The sequence below is a fragment of the Macrobrachium nipponense genome, chromosome 38 (assembly GCF_015104395.2).
Source record: "Macrobrachium nipponense isolate FS-2020 chromosome 38, ASM1510439v2, whole genome shotgun sequence".
Taxonomy (NCBI): Eukaryota; Metazoa; Arthropoda; class Malacostraca; order Decapoda; family Palaemonidae; genus Macrobrachium; species Macrobrachium nipponense.
The window spans coordinates 22518969-22543854 of NC_061098.1; the positions used below are offsets into that span (position 1 = coordinate 22518969).

A 24886-nucleotide genomic window follows, 5' to 3' on the forward strand; every position below is an offset into this window, starting at 1 on the left:
GGAACCATTCCCATGTTCTATCATATTTTTTCTATACCGCCTGTCTCCTGAGGGGAGGTAGGGTGGGTATAAATCGTATATATCTGCCAGGTAAGTATGTATAAAACTTTATTGTATCATAACAATATCATTTTTATACATTCAACTTACCTGTCAGATATATACTTAGCTGATTCACACCATTGGAGGTGGGACAGAGACAGCTAAATATAGATTCAAACAGGAATCACAACAATCGTTGTAGGTAATAAATAAATAAAACCTTGGTTCCTACCTGTTTAGACTGAAGCCTCAGCGAGATATTGATCTATGGCTAAGGAGTTCTTGGGGTGGGTCGCCCAAAGGGGTCTTATCCGCTTACTCGGCAGATCCTGGAAGGACTATGTCAATGGGTGCTTATCCACTTACTTGACAAGAACCTTATACAAGGAGCACAACACCGATCCCGATCACCTTAACCTAACCATGTTAGTTCTAAGATTGCAAGAAGTTATCCCCTAACTCCTTGCAAACAACCACAAACTCGAATCACAAACATTCGTACACTTAAAAGTACAAAAATAAAAATAAAATTAAAATAAAACAAAAATACAAAATTTTTGTACAATCTAGCCATAAGACGTCTCTTGATTCCCTACTGACCCAAGCAAGGACGCCCGTGCGCCAACAAGCATTCTAGTCAGCAGAAAAACAACAACCCGTCTCACAAGGTAGATCTATGTACCATCAAAAATTAAAATATCAAATACAAAATTTTCTAAGGATCGTTATGTGTTCCCAGCCCCAGCACTGTATCAGCTGATACAAAAGGACCCAGAGAGAAACATTTTCATATGTCACTTTAATGTCCTTAAGGTAGTGCGATGCGAAAACTGAATCACACCTCCAGTAAGTCGCATCCACAATGTCTTTTAAAGACAAGTTCTTCTGAAAAGTTTATGAAGTGGCCACCAGCTCTAACCTCATGGAGCCTTCACAGCTCGGAGAGTCCTGAAAGAGTCTTCAGTGCAGTTACTATGAGCATCAGTAATAATGCTCCTAACAAAAAATGCGTGACATGGGTCTACTAGGATCCCGAACTGCACACCACAGGCTTTGTTTACATCCCCTGAGTTCATTCTTCTTCTTTAGATAAAACTTCAGGGCTCTAACCAGACATAATGATCTTTCCAATTCCTCTCCTGCGAGATTTGAAAGTCCTTTAACTTCAAAACTCTTTGGCCAGGGTTTTGAAGGGTTCTCGTTCTTGGCCAGAAACAGAGTCTGGAAAGAACAAATTGCCGCATCACTCTTAAATCCTACTCGAGAATCTAGAGCGTGTATTTCACTAATTCTTTTCGCAGTCGCTAGGACAACAAGAAAATACATTTTCTCGTTAGATCTCTAAACGATGCGTTGTGAGGAGGCTCAAATCTATTTGATGACAGAAATTTAAGAACCACATCCAAGTTCCAGTTTGGAGTACGAGGAGAAATGGTTTTTGAGGTTTCAAAAAATCTAATAAGGTCGTGGAGATCTTTATCTTCTGCTATCTTCAAACCTCTGTTTCGAAAAACAGCAGAGAGCATACTCCGATAACCTTTAATGGTTGAAACTGATAATTTAGATTCCTCTCTAAGGAAAATCAAGAAATCAGCAATGTTGGTCACAGAGGTATCGGAGGAGGACAGTTTATTCTTCTTTCACCATCTTCTGAAAATTCCACTTGGATTGGTAGACCCGAATAGTTGAGGATCTTCGGGCCCTAGCAATTGCTTTTTGAAGCTTTGCTTGAAAAGCCTCTCGCTCTGACAAGTCTTTCGATAGTCGAAAGGCAGTCAGAGCGAGAGCGGGAGGTTTTGATGGTACCTCTCGAAATGGGGTTGTTTGAGAAGATCTCTCTCTGTGTGGAAGAGATCTTGGGAAGTCCACCGTCCATTCCTGTACCTCTGTGAACCAATCTTGAGATGGCCAAAAGGGGGCGACGAGTGTTAGTCTCATCCCTTTTGACGCCACAAACTTTTTTAAAACCACTCCTAACATTTTGAAGGGGGGAAAGGCGTAGGCATCTAGGCCTGCCCAGTCCAGCAGCATGGCATCCACCGCTATAGCTCTCGGGTCTTCCACTAAGGAGCAAAAGTTCTCTATCCTTCTGGATAGGAAGGTGGCAAATAGGTCTATTTGAGGACTGCCCCACAGGGACCACAGAGCTTGACACACCTGAATGTGAAGGGTCCACTCTGTGGGGAGAACTTGGTTTAACCTGCTTAGCCTGTCTGCTCTGACATTTTTCTCTCCTTTCACGAATCTTGTGAGGAGAGTCACATTCTTGTCTTTTGTCCAATATAACAGCTCTATTGTTATCTGGAACAGAGAAAAAGAGTGAGTCCCCCCTTGTTTCCTGATATAGGCCAACGCTGTGGTGTTATCCGCATTGACCTGTACCACTAGACCTAATACTTCTGTCTCGAAGGCTTTTAGGGCTAGGAGAACAGCATAAAGTTCTTTGGAGTTTATATGCCAGTCTTGTTGATCCTTCCTCCATTGGCCTGATACTTCTTTTGTCCTAGAGTCGCTCCCCATCCCTTCTCTGAAGCGTCTGAGAACAAGATTAGGTCTAGGTTCCGAACCTCTAGAGACAAGCCCTCGTTCTTTTCCAAGGGTATTAGCCACCACTTTAGATGATTCTTCACTTCCAGAGGAATTCCGAAAGTGTCCGAAAGTTGCCCGTTCTTCCAACTCCAAATTCTTCTTAAGAAGAACTGAAGAGGGCGTAGGTGGAGTCTTCCTAGAGAAATGAACTGTTCTAGTGAGGAAAGGGTTCCCAGAAGGCTTAACCATTCCCTCACTGAACTCCGTTCTTTCTCTAGGAAGCTCGAGACTTTCTGTAAGCCCCGAGCAATTCTTTCCTGGGAAGGAAAAGCCCGAAAACCCCGAGAATCCATCCGAATCCCCAAATAAACTAAGTTCTGGCTGGGATCATCTGAGATTTCTCGAGGTTCACGAGTAATCATAACGTCCTTGTCAGGTTCAAAGTAGTCTGTAGGTCCTCCAAACATAGTTTCTCCGACTTGGCCCTGATTAGCCAATCGTCGAGATACATCGAGATGTTGATCCCTTCTAAATGAAGCCATTTGGCCACGTTCCTCATCAGATACGTAAATACCTGAGGAGCGGTTGATAGGCCGAAGCACAAGGCCCTGAACTGGAAGATTTGTCCTTGTACTACAAATCTGAGGTATTTTCTTGACGATGGGTGAATCGGAACGTGAAAGTAAGCATCCTGAAGGTCCAGGGAGACCATCCAATCTCCCTGACGTAGGGCTGACAGAACCGAAGCTGAAGTCTCCATGGAGAACTTCTTTTTCTCCACGTACCAGTTCAGGATGCTTACATCCAGAACGGGTTTCCATCCCCCCCGAAGCCTTTGGAACTAAGAAAAGGGTTTGCATTCTTGTCCCTCATCGACACCACCGTCTGCAGGAGAGTCTCTCTCAGTCCAGGGTCCTTGTAACTCGTCGACAAATCCTTCGGAGATGTTGCTAAAGGAGGTCTGTCTACGAAGGGAATGATGTAACCCTTCTGTAGGACAGACAGAGTCCAGGGATCTGCTTCTCTTAAGGACCAGGCCTCCACAAAGTTTTGAAGTCTGGCCCCTACCTGTGCTTGGAGGACATGGCTGCTACTTGCTCTTTTTAAAAGAGCGGAAGGAAGACCTCCCTCGCTTGTCGAAGGGCTTTCTCTTCGTAGTTGGTCGAGTCGAGGGCGCTCCACGAAAGGGCACCACTGGAGTACGAGACACCTTCTTCTGAACAGGAATTGCAGGTCTAATCTTCTTCGTGGATTGCACTAGAAGATCCTGCGTTGCCTTTTCCGAAAGGGATCTCGAAATATCCTTTACTAAAGGCGAAGGAAACAGATGTTCTGACAGAGGTGCGAAAAGTAGGGCGGACCTCTGAGAAGGAGAAACTCCTTTCGTCAGAAAGGAACTGTAAAGAGATCTTTTCTTTACTACTCCCGATCCGAACAGGGCAGCTAACTCACCAGAACCATCTTGCACAGCCTTATCCATACAAGATAGGACACTGTGCAAGGTTTCCGGATCAAGAAAATCTGGCTCGCTCGTCTTTTTAGCCAGCACCCCAAGGGACCAATCCAAGAAGTTAAACACTTCTAATACGTGGAATATTCCCTTAAGGTGCTGATCTAATTCAGACATACTCCAAGACGCCTTTGCAGAATTAAGAGATTGTCTTCTCACTGACTCTACTAAGCTAGAGAAATCTGAATCTGCAGACGAGGGGAGCATCAAGCCCATAGCTTCTTCCGTTTTATACCATATACCTCTCCTCCCTGTCAGCTTGGAGGGAGGAGAGCAATAAACAGTTCTAAGAGTTTCCTTCTTCGACAAAAGCCAGGAATCCAAAGACTGGAGGGCTTTTCTCATTGAAATCGCAGGCTTCATCTTTAAGAAAACCGAGGATTTCGGGGTTTTCGTGCTCAAAAACAGCGATCTCGGTGAAGGAGGAGCAGCAGGACTAAGAGAGTCCCCAAATTCCTAGAGAAGTAACGAGGCTAATACTTTGTAATTAGAAAGTCCCTCGTTGGTAGAAACAACTTCTTCAGAAACCTCTTCAAGGCCAAGGTTCGACGGGGATCGCTCTCTCCTGATCGATTCTCTATCAAGAGAAGTAGTTCTCTAGGAGAAATGCTTCTAGTAGGGGAAGGATTAAGAACGTCAACGTCCTTACAACTAGTAGACGCTTCGCGCCTGACTGGACCACGCCTAGTCGGCGCCTTGCGCTTGGTAGGCTGCTCGCGCCTTGCCTGGCTGGCGCCTCATTCCTTGGAGGCGTCACGCGTCTGGCTGACGTCTCGCGCCTGTCAGGATCCTCGCGCCTGGATGGCGCCTCGCGCAAAACTGGCGTCACGCGCCTCGCTAACGTCTCGCGCTTAGCTAGTCCTCCTCGCGCCTGCCTGGCGCCTCGCTCCTGAGCGCTCATGCGTCTGGCTGGCGTCTCGCGCCTGACAGGATCCTCGCGCCTGCTTGGCGCCTCGCGCCAAAACTGGCGTCACGCGTCTGGCTGACGTCTCGCTCTTGGAAGGCTCGACGCGCCTGACTGGTGACTCGCGCTTTTTAAACTCTTCGCGCCTGGCTAGCGCTTCGCGTCTGGCTGGAGCTTCACGCTTGGCTGGCGCTTCGCGCTTAGAAAGCTCGACGCTCTTGTCTGGCGTCTCGCGCCTAGAAGGCTCTTCGCGTTTGGTTGGCGCCTCGCGCCTGGCTGACGCTTCACGCCTGGCTGGCGTCTCACGTCTGACTGGAGATTCGCGCCTGGCTGGTGCCTTGCGCCTGACAGGAGAACGGATCTTGCTCGGTCTATGCAAGGCTGACGAATCTGATTCCAAGTCCGAAGATGACAAATCTTGATGGCGAGTCTGAACCCTCGACAGCCTAAACTTCTTTATAGGAAAGGAAAGCGTCTTTCCTTCTAGGAGGGTCTCTTGACAGAACTCCCACAAGAGAAGTGATGGAATCCTGCATGGTACGAAGGATTCTATTCGTTTCTACATTCTTGTCCACCATAGGACTAGAAGATCGGTCTTTTACCGGTTCCCACAAGTCTGTGGGGGAAGGAAGCACATTCTTTGCCTTCTTAACTACCGTTGGATCCTCCTCTTGAAAACATTCAGGACTCAATGTAATCCTGGGTTGGTTATCCCAACTCGTTTTCAGGGGGCGAGAAAGATCCGCCGATCTACAACCTCTTTTAGGAGAAGAATTCTCCGAAGAGAGAAACACTCTCGAAGAACGCTTTTTCTGTAGCGTTCTCTGGCATTCTGTGGCGAAACAGAAAAAGCCGAAGGGACGTCTGACTGTTGGGGATCCTCCACAACCTCCTTACGGCTTTTGACATTCCTTCTCCTCTGGGCTTGGGAGCTTGAAAGAGGTCTAGGCCTGGGAGTGTTGTGGAGACAATCAGACGCCCTCTCCACAGCACTGGGGGGACACTTATATCACTATCCACAGCACTTAAGTCACACTGCTTACCTTCAATGGCCGCCATTTTGGTTTCCATTTTCCGAAGGGCGGCTTTTAGATTAGCAATCTCTGATGCCGAATCTGTTGGTTCTAATAAAGGAGCAGATACTACATTAGATGGGGCAGTAAAAGGAGAAGAGGGTATAACATTACTGATAACCCCGCTAGATACAGAACTAGGCAAAGGTTTGGAAGAAGACCTCCTCACCCTGTCTCTTTCCAACTTCTTCAAATATGAAGTTAGATTTTTCCATTCTTCCCCACACTCAAATCCTTGCATTCATTACAAGTATTATCAAAAGAACATTCATACATCCTGCATTTCTTACAAATAGTATGAGGATCAACCGATGCCTTCGGCATCCTAACTTTACACCCCACATTCACACACATTCTCACCACACTTCCAGAATCAGACATCATGTTGAACAATCCAAATCAAATCCAATAAACGGTCCACAATCGCGTATGCCAGTACAATCAATGCAAATACGTCACCGAGAAGTCCAAACGAAGATCAATTGCGATGCAAAATACGAATCCAGCCGGAGATACCCACAACGATGTTGCCAGTATGGCCGACAGAAAAAATATGATAGAACATGGGAATGGTTCCTAGTCCTGCCACCCAGCGGCAGGTAAGTAGATCACCTGACCTACCGGTAGCGTGTGCGCGAAATTCGAATTTCTGTCGGACGACGGAGTCAAATAGCTAAGTATATATCTGACAGGTAAGTTGAATGTATAAAAACAGAATGTTCGACATAAAAAACGTTTGACAATTGAGGTACCACTGCACTGATCATTAAGGAAAACAGTAAATGGAAAAAATAAAAAGAAACAAAATGTTATAAAGTAGACATCTGAATATCTTTTCACTGTTGGAGTCATAGCATTGGATAATTGAGGAAATGCCAACTGAATATTCTTCTATCATGCTTTTACTTCTCATGAGTAAAACAAAACTAATAGCAAAAACTTATCAAACACCAAGTTATTCTAAATCAGTAAAAAACCTCTACAAAGAGAATGCTTCAGAAAACCCATCAAAAACTGGGAAAGATGTTAAATTAGAAAGTAGATTTTTGTCTCTAAGCATATATTTTTGTGTGCTAAATTTGAGAATGCATGAAAATTGTACAACTTTACAGTAATACTTCAATGATAATCAAGCATTTTACTAAAAGCATCCATCAAAATAGTTAAAAAAACACAACTTGATCAATGCATAAATTCTGGGTAATCTCAAAACAATGCAATATGTATCATAAACAGTATTATTTTCTTTATTGAACAATAATAGTCTTAGAATAATAAACTTCACATTTAGACTCCCCATCACCTGCCCTGGGACCAACCTATTTCCCTGCTGGCCTCTATATAAATATTCAGAATGAAGTACCTTAGTTTGAGCTCTGGAAGTACATAACATACTAATGTCAATCTCAACCTTTCCGATATACTCATGTCAATGTCATTTTTTATGGTCTGGGCCTCGGTAAACTACTATACCATTATCAAAATCTGAAAAGGTCCAAGAACTGTTCCTGTAAAACTAAAAAAAAAAAAGTGAAAGGCTCAACAAGGATTAGTTCCCAAGCGCTCAAATATAATACCACCACCAAAATATGTGTCAATTCTTTTTAAATGGTCACTAAACTACCATGCTGTAAGTGCCTGGAACTATTTCAGTAATATGTACTTTGTTGAAAATCATTCCAAGAAATTATTTACAAAAAGAATACAAAATAAATTATGAATCTAAAGCTAACAGACATGTGATAAACATTCCAAACATTTAAAACATAAAACCACAACAAAAAACCTTCTCCGACCTACAAAACACTTAATGACTAAATTATGTAGCAAGAAAAGAAAGCAAACTGCTAAGCTTGATTAATTACAAAGCAATTCACATGTAAGATTCCCATGTCTACGGGTTTATTACCTTGCCCCCTTTTTGCTGCATCGACATCAGTGCACCATCACCAACATAGTGAAGTTGTGGAAGAAATACATGAGTAAGTTACAGTAACAGCTAATTATATACTCTTATCTTAAATGTGGTACTTTATTGCACAAGCCTGAACAGACTCAATGGTAATTCCATATATTTTAGCTCTAAGTATTATCCAATTTGCATGGTACATGACAAGTAAATTTTAAAATGCAGATTAGAAGTAAACTGTTACAATTAATGACCATAAATGAAGCTAAAAAAACAAACATCAGAGCTATTTCAATTGTACAAGCATATTTTAATATACTATGTAATAATTGATATGTATTTATATTTACTGTAAAACAAAACTGGTATCTTTAAAGCTGATGTTTAAAACACATTTCAGTTACATGAAATGCCAGATGCTATTCTCCTTACATGCTTTAAGATGCAAGGACTCTTCACCCTTTTCACATGATTCGTCATTAAACTCAAAACATAGTGGTCATTATTTATTCTGTACATAGTACCATACATATTGTTTCAAAAATCCATTGTGCTCGTAGCAATTGTATACAAGTATCTAATCATTAACAAAAAAACTTTCTACTATAACTATTCATATGCAATGTAAACTTTACACATGACTTTACACGATTTAAAATTATAATGTCTAATGACAATGTGATTTCCTATACAAATAAACATGCACTGTCTCGGTTTGCTGGAAGTGAAAGCAACAAAAGGTCTTTAGTTAATGACTTCTGATATGAGCTACATAAACAATCACCATCTAGGAAACATTTCCCCTTTGTGAGTACTTGAATTCTGGTTCTAACAACTTTTTCATAACAGTAATTAAGGAACAGAAAGAATTAAATTCTAAAAAATTCAATGGTAAGCCATATTAGGGTAAAATTCCCAGTACAATGTATGTCAACTCCTGTTGATAATGAATGCAGTCAAAGTTTCATTAACAGGATGCTTATGTCCAGTATAAAGTTCATACTTAAATAATGATAGGTTAATGCATAAATTATTTTAATCATATCTTCTGGAAATAAAATACTTATCTTTAAATAAGCAAAAAGCCCATATCACAAGAATAAGTTCATTCTCCAAAATATTCTACCTCTAAAAGAATACATTCCTTTTAGAAAGAAAATAAATAAACAGTGTTCAAAACCATGACTTTCATGAGGGAGCATTTTTTGCATGGAATGTTATAAATGGGACATGATAAAGTATAAGTAGCTGAGGAGTTAGGTGGGAGGAGATGAAAGGGAGTGAACAAAAACTACAAAAAAAGAAACATGTATAACTAAGGGCCAACGTATATGCTGTGCAACAATCATTAAAAGGTACCCACTTTGGGGAATACCATTTATGAAAACCTTTGGAATGTACAAAACATCAGCTATAAACCAATAAATTAAGTACTTGTGTAGCTGCTGGTAAGCACATAAAGTATGAAGTTCATATAAGCATTTTTGTGGCTTTTACAAGAAGAGATCTAAATTTTATAATTATACATCAACCCAATGACATGACCGATTAGTAAGATCAATTTAGTGAGAAAAAAATTAAATTTTAAAATTTCAAGAGGTGACTGGTTACAAAATATCATTTTTCACCCTTACTGAAAAAACAAGAGAAAATTAATAAAAAGCCAAGCAAGAATTACATCAGGAAGGACTACAAAATAAAATAGGACTTACAAAACCACTGATAACAAAAAAACTTATCTCAAGGATCCAGTAAAATAAAGCTAGTGTTTATAAAAGAAATCTTGCACACGCAACTATGTTGCTGAGTTGGATTAAAAATAAATCAAACAAAAGAAACAAACCAATATACCTGTGAAGAGAACAAACAGCAAAATTACCACTTAGCAGACACCTATCACATTATTTAATAATTTCATGATAAAACTAATTAAGCTACAAGAGACAACAGGAGTATAGTACTATACTCAAATATCACCATCACCATACTCAACATTCATAATAAATGCTTTTATACTAGGTACTACATCTTATTACTTTTCACAGGGTTAGATACAACCCTTCATCGCTGGATAATGTTTACTAAGTGTAAGAAAAAATACCTTCATTGCTTATTAAGACCAATTCAAAATTCTAAGTCTTAGTGAACTGTAACTAGCTGCAAATCCCTTAACTAGTCTAAGGTTCAAGAACCAACATACAATAAAGCCAAAAGGTACTGAGTAATTGTACCCCCAAAGCCTGTATGGAACTTAACACTAAAATATCAATGTATGTGTAATAAAGTACTTCTAATGAAGACCAACCTGAGATTGGCACCTAGTGGAATTTTGCTTTACCACAAACCTATTACTTCATCAGGCAGTCCCCAAGTTACGGCAGAGATCTGTTCCTGAGGAGTGACTTAAGTTGGATTCGACTTATGTTATATCTTAACTTTTAAAGATTCATGAGAGAGAGAGAGAGGAGAGAAGAGAGAGAGAGAGAGAGAGAGATAGAGAGAGAGAGAGAGCGAGAGAGAGAGAGGAGGGGAGAGATTGTTACACCGACTGCAACCATTTCCAAGAGTTGAATAATATAGTTGTATTCAAAATACTAATAATAATTTTAATAAAACTATTGTTGTACAAACTTTCTGCAACACCTGCATATTTGCCTGTTTATTGAAGTCCCCTATTTAGATTTTGTTAGTAAAATTCTTCCTCTGTAATTCCTTAGCTATTAGTCCACTGAAGAGGAGCAGGCCTAGTGCACTGTCTGAAGTCCTCAAGCCTCCACCAGTGACCATCGCCCTTAAAACCATTATCAAAATTCCACTACCATTTGGTTAAAGAAAAAGGTACAACCCAGTTTAACAAGGCCTAAGCAAAGAGGGATCTCCTTTCTATGTAATACATAATTGGAGACCAAATATAATTGATCAAAAACTTGCAGGGATTCTTTTTACCAAACTGCAGAGCTCCATTATCATCATCACAGGAATATAATTATTACTGAAGCACTACCTTTCATTAATCATAATGCAAATAAGCACTGATGGAAGAGTGTATGATTAAATATCACCCCTGCTACCTGAAGTCATGACCCCTGCACACCCATAAAACCATCCCTTAAATAACTCTGGAAAGAATAATACATACCTTTTGTTTTTTCTGTATATAGACATACTTGTAAAAATGTAGCTGATTTTTAGTAGAGAAAATGTGACCTCTTATCACTGGCCTAAAATTACAGTAAAAGTTTTTATCTCTTGTTCATGAGATACATCAATTTATAAATCTTGTCTTGACAAATATAATCTCTTGAAATTCATAATTAATCTTATGGTAGAGAAAGTGTTTGCATTGAGTTTTCAAGAATACCTAGTAAGATTAAGTCCAGGTAAGATTTTGAGTTCAAACCCAGCAGTTGCTTCACATTTGTTTTCACCAATTTAACTGAAATCTATACAGTGGTCCCCCCGTATTCACGGGGGATGCGTACCAGACCCCCCCGTGAATAGTTGAGAACCCGCAAATGTTTGGAACCCCTATGAAAATGCTAAAAACAGCCTATTTTGTTAGTTAAAACTCAGAAAAACCCACTAAAAATTTTCATACTTGGTTTTTTTTTAATAGTTTTTATCACAAAAAGTGTATTTTATGATGAAATTCATCAAAAAAAACCAGGAATTTGTGGATATTTATCATAGAAAAATACCGCGAATGCGCGAATTTTCCTCGAATAATGCGGGGAAACGTTCCCCAGAGAAATCCGCGAATGTGTGAGTCCGCAAATCTGGAGAACGCGAATACTGGGGGTCCACTGTATTGTCTTTTGATGGTTACTGAACTGAATTGAATATAGAATTTAGGCCAAATGCCAAGCACTGGGATCTAGGAGGTAATTTAGTGCCAAAGGGAAATTGACAATAATAGGTTTGAAAGGTGTAACAGGAGGAAAACCTTGTAGTTGCACTATGAATCAATTGTTAGGACAGGCTGCAAGATAAGACAAAAGAAAGAGAATATGAAAGGAGACTCAGTAAAAGTAATGAAAGGGGTTGCAGCTAGGGACTGAAGGCTTGCTTCAGAGAGCCTTAAGTAAGCCTACAGTGCACAGCATGAGATGCACTAACAGAACTACCCCTCTACTGGGTTCATGGTTAAAGCCTGCTCCCTTCCCCCCTCCCCCCCTTCCTCTCTCTCTCCTCTCTTCTCATCTCCTCTCTCTCTCTCTCTTCTCTCTCTCTCTCTCTCTACTCTCTCTCCTCTCTCTCTCTCTCTCCTTCTCTCTCCTCTCTCTCTCTCTCTCTATCTCTCTCTCTCTCTCTCTCTCTCTCTTCTCTCTCTCTCTCTCTCTCCTCTCTCTCTCTCTCTTTGATAGAATTTATTTGACAGGATTTCTCCAAAACACACAACAGCCCCCAACCTACCTTCATTGAAATTGTTACAAATATACGTATCAGACATATTTTTATACTCTCATATGGCTTATCCATAAAAAGAATTGTTCTTAAATGAGTGAACACTGGGAAGGGATGGGTAAAGTTACAACAATTGATAGGCCAGCGAGGAAAGAGATCAATGGGAGGGGATAAAAAGTAAAAGGCCAAGAGCAATGTACCTGGACCTGATAGAACTGGAAATAACCTTCAGTACCATTTACAATGTGCCTTCTATGACTGCAAGCATTGCCTCTTCATAGAGCTCTATCTTACATACCAAACAAGAGACATTCTCAATTTCTATAATTTGATAGTATACCTTGAAAATTAATTTAAAGTTTAATAACCCATGTTCTCAACCAACAGCATCAGTTTCAATCAATGATGCAGATAACCAATTAATGGTGCCTCCGTTAGCTTTGTTATGGCACCGTAACTCTATTATCAGCAACTTATGGCGCCGAAACGCGGTCCGTTATGGTGCCATAAATTGCTGATTTTTTATGTGTCATAACACCGGATCACCATTAATCAAGTCCGCCGATAACTGGGGGACTGCCGTTACTTTTAAAACATTTTAGGTACCACTCAGACAAAAGCTAAATAAAACACAAACATTCATCAATAATTAAATTCAATGTACATATCTGCAACGGCCAATACTGTAGGCAGTCCCCAGTTATCAGCAGGGGTTTCACTCTGACAGTGTGACGATAAGCAATTTTTGTGGCTTATCAGCACTGACAAGGATAGAAAATTGCTGATTTTTGGTTATCAGTGCCTCTGTTAGGTACATACCGGCACCAATAAGTGGAAATCAGAGCATATTGGAGCTGAAAATAACTGATTTTCATCACTCTTCAAGTACCATAAATCTGAAATGTCAATAACCAAGGCCCCCGATACCCAGGGACTGCCTTATTTACATATTTGAGCCTGAGAATAAGTTGATAACCATGAGGGCAACAGTGTTAAAAAAACTGGTAAAAAATGAAAATTCTATTCCAACCCATACCTGAATTGTTCAGAATCTGTAGCCAATTCTTGTTCCATCATAAGAAATACTTGGACTAGTTCAGTGATAATAACAGGCCACAGTGATGTCACACCTCGTGGTGACATTCGTAGGAGCAACACCCGAAAACAGAGGAGTACCTGAGCCACTAAAGAAGGAACAACTTGCCCTAATCGAGTTACCTCAGCCAATCGCTCTGAAAAACAGGGAAACTTACAATTGTACTCAAAGGTAATTAAAACAGTATTCATACCATCATAGTATCAGCTCTCCCATGTCTGCAGTGACAATTTGGTAATTCACTATGATGTTGGGACATCAACAATTTCACATAGACATGGTGTTAATTCCACTGTAGTAAAAATTCATTTTGCATAAGTATGCAGAATATCATACTAACGTTGATACAGATCCATAAACAAGACTATTTGGGTTGATTTACATACTTATACATACATGACATGCAAAAATTATTTACTTAGTATACAGAGAAACAAACATAAAGAGTTCAAATGGAAATTTTTTATAAATCTGTTTAAAAAAGAGAGAGGAGTTTGTATAGTCTACATTTAAGTACGTAAATTGGAACCATGGGTTATCCCCTGTGATTTGTTACCACTGAGTTTTAACACTGAAAATGGATAACATGATTCCCTACCCTAGGACTAAAGCAAAATTTTCTTTCTATATTTAACTTTTGTTATTACACTGCATATAAAAGTACTCAATACTGGAAGAAGTGAAAGCACTGAAGGAGGAAAACACTGAAGAGAAAATAATAATCAGAGCATAACAATTATGATTAATAACAACAAACAGCAGAGTCTAAATAAAACTATGGTATAACTGAAAAATAGAGCTAAATGTCGAGTAAGTAATATTAGATTACAAAGTAATTATGTAGAACAGAAAATACAATTTAGGCTGAAAGCCAAGCATTGGGAACTATGAGGTCATCCAGCACTGAAAAGAAAATTGGGTGTAAAAAGTTACAGAGGTGTAACAAGAAAAACATCGCAGTTGCACTATGAAACAATTGTTAGAAGAGAGTGGAAAGTAAGATGGAAGAAAGAATATCAATGGAAAGTAATAATGGACAAATACAGGAAAGAAAATATATAATAACAGAGAAAAAATGTAAACATTTACTAAACAAAAATTCAAGGTTTTAGATGAGCAAGATAATGGTGAAATTGATGAGATGCAATACATGTACCAGGCTTTAGAACCTGGTAATGGCTTAATGCCTCTGACTAGACCAACTTCACTACCTCACATCTTTCCTGTTCATATATTAATATTTTTAACACTACCATAGGCTCAGAAGTCTGGTTAAACTAATCTTTTATCCTATCCTATCCTATCCTTAATACTACCAGAGAGAGTCATAGTATTATTAGGGAGTGGGGTTTAGCAAGCTTAAAAGTAGAAACAATGATAAACAAAAACTGAGGTGAACAATTGCATTAATTCTTTGCCAATTCCATCCTGAAACCTGCTCTATGGTCACAATTTAATTAATTCAAGTAGCTGATATGGTCAAGTGAAGTAAAAGTCTACCACCAAGCTCTGCTTCTAGTGCTAGATCAGACCGTGACTGACAGCCTCTGGCACTTTGAGCTTAGCATATGTAAATGTAAGCTTTATGGTAGGCAAGGGAAAAAATCTGGATAAATTTTCATAAATTTAGTGATCATATTAACAAAAGTATGAAAATGAACATTTCATCAACCAATCTCAAAAACTCAAATCCAAGCATAAGGATGCCATGTAGTACAGTGGAGCCATATGGATATCCTAGTAATACAAGAAATGGAAAATTCAAGTAAGATCAAACATTGAATTATTTTGATTCCCTTTATGGGAAGGAAAATTGGTTATGATTTCTGATATTAGAAACAAATTAAAGATATCCTCGCTAAAGTTAGAAAAATATCTATTGATTACATCTCCAGCAGAAGAAATGTCATTTATAAAAATAAGGAAACCAAATGGTTTGGATGGAAACACCAAAAAAGTCAATCTGATAGGTACTCGGTATTCAAAACTAAAGATGAAATAAATGTTTAAATTAACAAAAGGTGATACAACAAAGTGTCCAGGTACCATAATATTACCCAAAATTGAAGATAAAGATATAAATAACCATCCACTTCCATATTCACGTCCATACTCCTAACCATGCTCTTCTTACCCTTCTTCTTTCTACCTACCTGTTTCCACTCACCGCTATCTAAATCACTCTCAGCCCTTTCCCCAATGTATTCAGTCCTAGTCTCATCCTGTCCGTCACCCTTACTAACCTTCTTTCCCTTACTCTTCTTTTCCTCAGCCCCCTTCTTATTCTTGTCCTCAGGTTTATCCTTATTCTGTATCTTCCCCTTCTTTCCCTTACTTATCACAACTAAATCACCTTAGTCACTCGTACTCTCATCCATTCGCTCTTTCACTTTCTTTACCACTCCTGGCCTGTCACAAGACCCAGTAGGCCTACCTCCTACAGCTCCCTCTCCCATGAATCCTTTTATCATTTCCTGCATCATCTCTTGCACTACATTCATCATTACCCCAAATTTTTCATCCATTTTCTCACCATTCTCTCTCGCTCAACCATTCTCTCTTCCGCTCCTTTCACCTCTTCTTTCATTTCCACTTTCGCACTTCTTAGCATTGCTCTCATTTCCTCTAACTCACTCTTCAGCTCCTCACACTCTACCCTCAACCTCTCATTCTCCACTTCCAATCTTTCCTTAGCTTCCCTCGCCAACCTCAGCTCCTCCTTCAGCCTCTATCTCCTTCAATCCCTTCCCTCCTCACCTTCTCCACCAATCACACAACTCAATACCCCAATCGTCCTGCAGCTGCCGCACCAACAGTCCCTGTTCGGGCACCAAAAAATAATGTGGCGGGATTACAAGTTTAAAAAACAAGTGACAAATCCCCCCAACATAAACCTAATCACCCCAGCTGCCAAACCCACCCTCAGTCACACTTTCCTCTTTACACTACAGAATACAAGCAGGACAATTGACCTACACCTGCACACAAAAAAACAAACACATGTATGCTGTGCTGTCCTCCGGTCAAGGTCGCTGAGACACCAACAACAACCACCAAGAACCACAACCCAACAACAACACAACACCCAAGGACTACAACCAACAACTCAACAACCAAGGACCACAACAACACAACACCAACCAAGGAACACAACCAAAACTCAACAACACAGCAAACAACCAAGGAACACAACCACAACCTAACAACACAGCAAACAACCAAGGAACTTAACCTCACACATAACAACAAAACTCAACAACACAACAGAAGACCACTGCAAAACAACACAAAAAATCACAACAGCACAGGCCAACAAGTCTAAGCAAACAACGCTAACTCAACAACAACTAAATAACAAACAAAAACACACACAACTCTGCTGAATATCAATCCCTTCAACCAACTGCTCCCGACACTACTGACTGTCACAGGCTCTAACCCAAGACTGACAAAAAAGACTCACTCAAAACACAGAACTCTAATCTCCACAGCACCAGCAAACAACCTAGAACCCACCAACAGCCAATTCAGTCGTTAACCATCCAACCACCTCTCTCTCTCTCAGACGTTGTCAAATGGAACTCCATAACTCATCCTTACTGTAGCTTTCTCCATGGAAGGTGGCTTAAGGCTGGGAGAGGCAGCCTTCTTCTTCCTCCGCTTGCTAGCTTTAGAAGAAGAAGAGGAGGAGGTGACAGCACACGACGAAAATGAAGACTTAGACAACGACGATTCTCGATTCCTGTTCTACAACTTCTGCCAGTTGCAGCAGGCTTTTGGACAGCAGGGTGTGAGATGGATGTCAACAAGGGAGAGATGTTAGGGTAATACTAGTGGGCACACTACTGGAGGTAGTACTGTAGGTATTGTAGTCAGTTATGGAGGCCTTCAAGTGGTGGATCAAACCCTCAACACTCAATGCCCCCAGGAGACTTAGGGATGCCCTAAGCCCCTCAGGCTCAACACCTGAAAAACAGGTTAGCTTAAGGGAGGCAATCTCCTTTCATCCTGAGAAGAACAATTCCCCCTCCAAGTGATCGGAGACCACTGGGGAAAAGTCAAACCGGTCAGTCATACCCTTACTTTAATTCTCTATTGATGAAACAGTAGGAGACATCGAAGGAGGAAACTAATTCCTTAGGAGTAGCAACAGCAGGTGGAAGTTTGCCAGGGTTGAGAAGGAATCAGATAGAATCCTCGGTGTCATCAAAAGAGTACTGTATTACATCCTGATGACACCAAAGAAACCTACCTCTTTCTATTCTTCTCCCGGGGAAACTTCACCCACTACATGGACTATTAATTGTAATCACGCTTCCTGCATGGAAACCACAAAGTATGAGGACTTATCTCCAATGAGAGGAACCAGTTACGTATAAGGTTTGTTTACCATGACAACACCTAAAAACCAAAGGTTTCCTCTCCCCAGGCTGTTGAAAGTTAAGGATTTTGCATATAGGCAAGCATATAAACACACTCATCTATCACAAAAACAAAAAGAAAGTCAAATGGTAGTTGGGCAGAGAGCGCAGCATACACCTTGACTCGATGGCGGCCAAAAGCTTCCCACCTATCTCTGGTAGCTAACAACCTCTTTTGAAAGTTAATGGCCATTCCAGCTCCAGTTTGCAAGCATAATCCTATGCAAAAACCAAAAGTCTGTATTTGTGTAGGAATAAAGTCTTTAGCAAGCCAAAAAATTATGCATGTGAGTAAGAATGCTCACCAGGAAGATGACAACTTTTCTTGTTCCAAGAATGACTAAAGGTAGCACTAGGATAACCTTTTGTCCTGCTTATGATCCACAATTCATGACTAAGTAAATTACAGATTGACCATTCATGTATGAAAAAAATTTTTTCAAAAAACACATAAACCTAGTGGAATTCAAATTTTTAAGCATTAGGTAAGGTGGAAAATACTAACAACTGTTAACAACCGAACAAAGAACTTAAAACCATGATATAATACAATACCTTGTATTTCAGGTATATAACGAGTGTACTGATCAGTTTCAGAGCAAAATATGGTGAAAGACAATCTTTTCAATAATCCTGCCCGAATTTCATACTCTGATTCTTTGCTGGAAAACAAGCTTTAATGATCCACCCTGGGACATAGACTCGACCTGTAATTCAGAAAATAAAGTTAAATATGCAGTTATTTTTCATATTTATTCTCTTCATATACTAAATTCTCAAAAGTATTGCATTTACATCCCTTTACTTATTCTTTTAAATTTTCAAGTCATTTTTTTACACTTGCTGACACTTTCAGAGTACTTCTTTCTATCTTTCTTTATACACTTAGATTTCCAAAACATATTCCATCTCCCCTTTTGCTTCGAAATATTTTTGCTCTTGCCATGTCCTTCAAAGCCTCCCTACTTCCTTCTATCATCTTCCCTCCACTCCTCTTTGACCATCTTCGCCCCACCATTTGTTTTTCTTTCTATTTATCCCTTTCCAGACATCTCATCACAAAACTATTTGTGCAAGGAGGCTGCATTACCAAATAATTCATATTTTTTATAACAAAAAATGGAAGATTGGAATAAAATAGCCCTAATAATACAAAATTAAAGAGATATTGAATTTCAAGTAATATTAAGGAACAAATACTTACTTAGCAATTCTTTGAAAACAGTTTTATCATGTGTGCAAAGATAATCCACAATTGTTCGCCAATAAGGCAAAATGGGAGGAAGCATCATGAAAGCCTGAGGATCCAGCAAAAGGTCTAACACGTCTCGTCGCCAAGCTCTAACAGTGTACTGGTAACCAGACAGGGAAGACAGCAGCTGTGAGCATGCTGAAAAAGCTGCCATATTTCCTCGCCTAGAATGTGTAAATTGAAATTTCAAGGTCAAACATAATCCCATTTTGGTCATAAATGCACATATCAGTCAGGGTATTACATATTTTGTTTCATCAACTACACTATATATAAAGACTTTACAAGATGTACTATATTGTTTTTAGTATTAGGGCATGGATACTACTCATCTGTATCATCAGCCAAGGTATTCTTACAAAAAAAAAAAAAAAATGCCCAATTCTAACACAGACAAAATTTTCTATTCAGGTGACAGCAGCCTACCTCTTAAGCAGAAAATATATTTGGAATGTAGATTGTAAAGAATTTTAAACCATGTAGGTGGCTACTGCCACTGTTCAGCTTAACTCCTTAAATTTGTTTCCGTGTGTGTGTGTGTGTGTGTGTGTGTGTGTGTGTGTGTGTGTGTGTGTGTGTGTGTGTGTGTGTGTGTGTGTGTGTGTGCGCACACTAAACTTTTTTTAGCTTCCTTTATATTTTTAACCTAAGTAAGTTATAAGCAGGGTCATGTGAATCGCTACAAAGCTAAAAAAAATATCCATTTACATATTGATGCAAGTTACCTGTCTAAATCAATTCTGGGGACCCAAAACCTAAAATTTCAAGAGTTGACTGTATATAACACTGGAAAGAAAAAATTTTGGCAATTTATGGTTAACATTTGTTTATAAATATCAAACAAGGTACTTACTTGTGATTACGTAGGTAAGGTACAACATGAGCCATAATATTAGTTAAGAGAGGAACAACTTTGTCTTTCTCTTCACTCACATACAAGACATCCAGAAGGGGAGCCAGTAACTCTGCCAGTACACTAAGTGCTGCTACACTGTATGAAACAGCATCTGAAAATGAAAAGAAACTATCAACTTAAGTACGTATATTTACTGTTTGCATATTCAGTTGAATTTCTTTTTAAAAATTGTGTTTGTACAAAGAAAACCACTGTCTTAACAGCACTGGGTTTCAGTTTTATGTGGGCAATTAGATAAATATGTACTAAAAAGATCTTGATATCCTTCGGTGTAATGGATTTCCACTGAGTGAGTTGATATCTTTCATCTCCCCTCTTTTCAGTAAAAAGTTTCAGCCCTTTAACATATCAAAATTTCATATTCCCACCTATGTAGCTTTTGCACAGGTGCTGATGCTAGTCCTCTTTCCTGCCTGTGCTGCTAATTCCCACACAGCCTTCTCTCACCTCTGTATTGGGGCCACTGCTTGCTTCCCAATCCCTTATCCAAATAAAGAAAACTCACAGAAGATTCATGTTCTTGATTACAAAATCATCATCCTACTGGAAAAACAAGCCAAACAATTTCTCGAACCAAGCCAGTTTAGTACTATAGTTGAAGGCTCTATGGCCAAGAATGCCTAAATCATTCCACATTAAGACTTCCTTCATGACTGTAACAGTCTTCTCAGTCTTCAATCCATTTAAAAAGAAGTCAGGCTTTCATCAATTGTCAGAATGGATATCTAAAAGTATTTATTCATAAATCTCCTAAAACATGCTTCAATTTGTTTAATGAGTCTTCCAATTTAAATTCTTCTAGTTCAGGTTATCAATAGGCCCATTAGTTTTCATTTTGTTCATAGCCCTAATTAAAGCCTGACCTTATTACAAAGGAATTTGGTCCTAATGTACTCAAATATTTGGCCCATCACAGACAAAAACTGGAAAACCATTCTTCTTGTGCCATGTCCTAGCAATTAATCACATTTCACTCCTGCCTTACACCTTGATGGTATTCCAACCTGGATTTTCTCTACTCAAAAAAATATACTTCTCAAGCCAGTTGTTTACATATTGGAAAAGCAAAACTGATCCTTTGGGAATATCAAACACAACAGGAACATCCTCCCTCACATGAGAGGGTCGTGCTTCAATGGTGATGCGTCATAATAGCTATGTATATCCCAAGAGACACTCAAATATCACTATTAATCAGAACATTATCATGTTGTTGCATTCTAAGAGCTTATTTGGCAGCTACAAAATGATCATCTCTCCACAGTGGCCCACTTCATACCCATCCCTAAATAGTATCCTCCTTTTTAAATATTCATCTACAATGGGTTAGGGTGCTCGTTTCTGAAATACCACAGTAAAATGTCTTCTGCCAATATTATGAAATTTTCTGTAGACTGTGTCACAGCAAAAAAAGAACAAGCATCATAGTTCAATGCTCACCAATTAACATAGCAACTTACCTCTGTAAATATGAATCTTTGTAACAAGATTTATTATTTGGATACTTACACACTTAAAGTTAGTTTATATCTCCGTGCCAACAGGCGAGTCAGCGTTCGAACAAAAGATTGAATGGCTGCCCAGATGAATGTCTAGTATACCTGTGTCTCCACCACATGTATTTTGAATGTTTTAACACATATCTTCATATATTCACCGCAATGAACCTCAACCATTATAATTTTAAGAAATGTCTTGTGAAAAAGTAATATGTAGAAGTTTTACTATGTAGATATAATGCAAAATCATTATGATAATTAAAATTAAGGTTAAAATTAGAAAATTGGCAAAAAAAACTTTCTTAAATATGATTAAACTATTAAGAAATAACATTCAAATATGTATTCTGTACAATTCACCATGTTAATATAATGTAAAATCATTATTGTATTATGTTAATATAAGTTAGAAAATTGTACCCTTACCCAAATATAATTGTGGATAAACCAGACTTTACATTACTCTTACTAATACTTAACTTTCTAAACTATTACCTACCATGGTTAGCTAGCTAACTGCCCTCACTCTTCTTTCACCCTCTTACCTGTCAGCTAATAAAATAATAAAAAAAAACACTGGCAGAATTCTCCTTGACCAGCCTACTAAGTTGTGGGGAGGCTGGGTGGGTCTCTACTTAAACAGTAGGTAAGTATCTAAATAGTAATAAATTTCTTAGGAAAATTTATACCATTTGGGATTAACTTTACCTGCTGGTAAAGTTAACTGATTCCCACATTAAGAAAAGGATGGTTGGTAGTGCAGCTAGAATAAACCCACTCAGCCAATTAAGCTATAGGTTTGTACCTTTATGAAATAAAGGTACATTCTTATACATGTACCTTCATGCTCCCCCAAAAATATTAATACCCAAGATTTAAAACAAAGAGCCAAAAGGGTGCTCTTTCTTTGGTTCAGGAAAAGACTACAGACTACTAGTAGCGGACTAAGGGCTTTACTGTTTTAAAAAACAATTCTGCATACTTAAAGTAGTGAGTAAGCAAAACCAATTTGCACTTCTACTACACTGCATTAATCCCAACCTCAAGAGACAAATTGTCAAAACACTAAATGAATTTGCAACAGCTTTCACATTATGAATGTTTACCTTCAATAAAGGTAGAAGGTATGGAACTAGTTCCCATACACTAGCCTAATCAAATAAATCACAAAAAATCTCATGTTTTTTTAAAAAGACATTCTAGATTTTCTTAAATAACAAATCAAAAAAGTTAATTTTGCCTCTTCCTGGCTTAACCTTTGACAAGACATCTAGGTCTTCTAACCCACAGAACAAAAGGTTAACTTTGTCTCATCCAGGCTTAACCTTGACAAAGACGTTTCTTTAAGTTTCTAAAATCACAAAACAAAAGGATAACTGCCCCTTCTAAGTAAGTATTAACCTAAGTAAGTAAGTTTTAATTGCCCCAACAGGACAGAGAAGTGTTTCATCTTCTTCCCAAACAAAGATGGTAAATTGGAATTCTCAACAACATTCTCAGCTATAAGGCAAAAACATAAAAAAACAGTCCCTTTACAAGAGCCTTAAGGAGAGTGCTTGCGATAAATTTACTCTTTTGACTGCCTATCAAAGAAAGTTCAATAGTTAATAATTCAATGGAACTCATTCCAGAGGCTCAAAAGAAATCTGCAGATAAAATTCAAGACCTGCGTCTACATTCCAGAGACTGTTACCAAGTTGTATGAGCTTCAGTCTCAACTGACCTCAACACCTTGAGGTGCAGATCATCAGCCAATCTAATAGCACATGACACAATACTGAGGAAAGTATGGAATGATAACCTTGATTGCAGCCAGCAAAAAAAGTCTTACTATATCTAAGAAAGCTGAGAAAACTTGGATGTCCACAAGGTTTCCAGGTGCAGAAAATTCCTCTAAAATGTGACCCTAAGCAATACACAAACCTCTGCTTCTGACACAAGGACAGTTGTTTTCCCGTTGATTAAGGATAGAACCCATAATACTTTTGAAAACCCCCTTAATGGTAGGAGACATCTGAGCATCTCCAATTGGTTAAGTATGAAATGCACAAGTTAGTGGAAGTGCATGCATGAAACTCTGTAGTTTGAGTCAATTTCTCTTTAGTGGAAGAATAAGAGAATGCCAACTCGCCTATCAATGCGGAGATATAAGCTAACTCTAACAGTAGGCAAGATTCCATCCCAAATAATTTATCCTTATATCTATTGGCAAAAAATTTCAGTATCAGTAACTACAGTGGGGCATCGCTTATTCACGGATCAGTATTCACGGATCCAGTTAATCACGGGTTTTTTCTTGGACCGTTTCTCATGTTACATCACTGGTATGAATCGCTGCATCACGGGTTGTTGTGTTGCGTATGCGAGTTTTCGGTAGGCTAACCCTCGGCCGTGGTCCGATAACTACCAACATTCATTTAAAGACTCATATAATGATATTAACTGACAATAAAGGTAATAAAACCATTCTCACCTAATATATTATTGTCCTATCTTCGAAATAAATAGCCTATTCAAGGTTTATGTACGACGTTCATTGGTAGGCTAAGCGTAGTTGCAGTGCGATAACCACCAACGTACACAAACATTCACATTATGATATTAATTGACAATAAAGGTAATAAACCATTCTTACCATATATATTATAGTCATATCTTCATAATAAATAGCCTATTCGAAGAATAATTCCACATCATTGCACTCAACTTATCGTCGGAGTGGCAAGCCACAAAATGTAAGCATATACCTTTACGTATGAAAATGGTTTATGTATACGGTTGCGTTTCAAAGCGACATTTTTTGTTTTGATAAACTTTTAGAAATTTTAATAGTAGTGGTAGTGTAATTACAGTAGTAATAACATTAAGGCTAAAATTTATTCGAACTTCATTATTATTTTGGCAGTATTCGTATATAACTTCTCTGAACAATGAAGTCATACAAACGCTATTTGTCATAGATTATCGTAAGTATTGCTGTTGTTATTGGCGACGAAGCGTAAACGAAATACATAAAAGCATTTTTTCACCTTATATATTATCGTCGTATCTTCATAATAAAAAGGCTATTCGTGGAGTAATTCCATATCAGTGAAATCAATTTTATCTATGCGAGGCCAGCCAGCTGACAAAATGTACGTACGTATATGAAAATCAAATTATGGTAGCGTTCACAGCAAGATTATCTTTCGAAATTTTTATAGTACTATTCATGCTACGTAGTAATAATGTTTGGAATATACGTAACATTAATTTTCGATACAAAATATCATCGTTATTTTGGTAGTGAATAATAGTTTAGAATTATCATACATACACTGCATTGTTATGG

The 24886-nt window shown here is 38.7% G+C and overlaps 2 protein-coding genes across 3 annotated transcripts in view; both read right to left on the reverse strand.

Moving 5' to 3' along the window:
* The window catches only part of LOC135209424 (protein dopey-1-like), a 50208-nt gene extending 31643 nt beyond the window's left edge, over positions 1-18565 (reverse strand). The window contains exons 1-3 of one of the 2 annotated variants that reach the window (XM_064242105.1): positions 18444-18565; positions 13408-13603; positions 7968-7982 (exon numbers count right to left, since the gene is read on the reverse strand). The gene's annotated coding sequence lies outside the window, so the exon portion shown is untranslated. The remainder of the gene's footprint in view (positions 1-7967; positions 7983-13407; positions 13604-18443) is intronic. The other variant, XM_064242106.1, reaches the window with a different exon arrangement.
* Positions 1-24886, reverse strand: part of LOC135209773 (protein dopey-1 homolog) — a 35733-nt gene that overhangs the window by 4226 nt on the left and 6621 nt on the right. The window contains exons 4-7 of the mRNA XM_064242556.1: positions 19994-20147; positions 19093-19304; positions 18539-18595; positions 13408-13603 (exon numbers count right to left, since the gene is read on the reverse strand). Of these exons, the coding sequence (XP_064098626.1) occupies positions 13408-13603; positions 18539-18595; positions 19093-19304; positions 19994-20147 (619 nt within the window). The remainder of the gene's footprint in view (positions 1-13407; positions 13604-18538; positions 18596-19092; positions 19305-19993; positions 20148-24886) is intronic.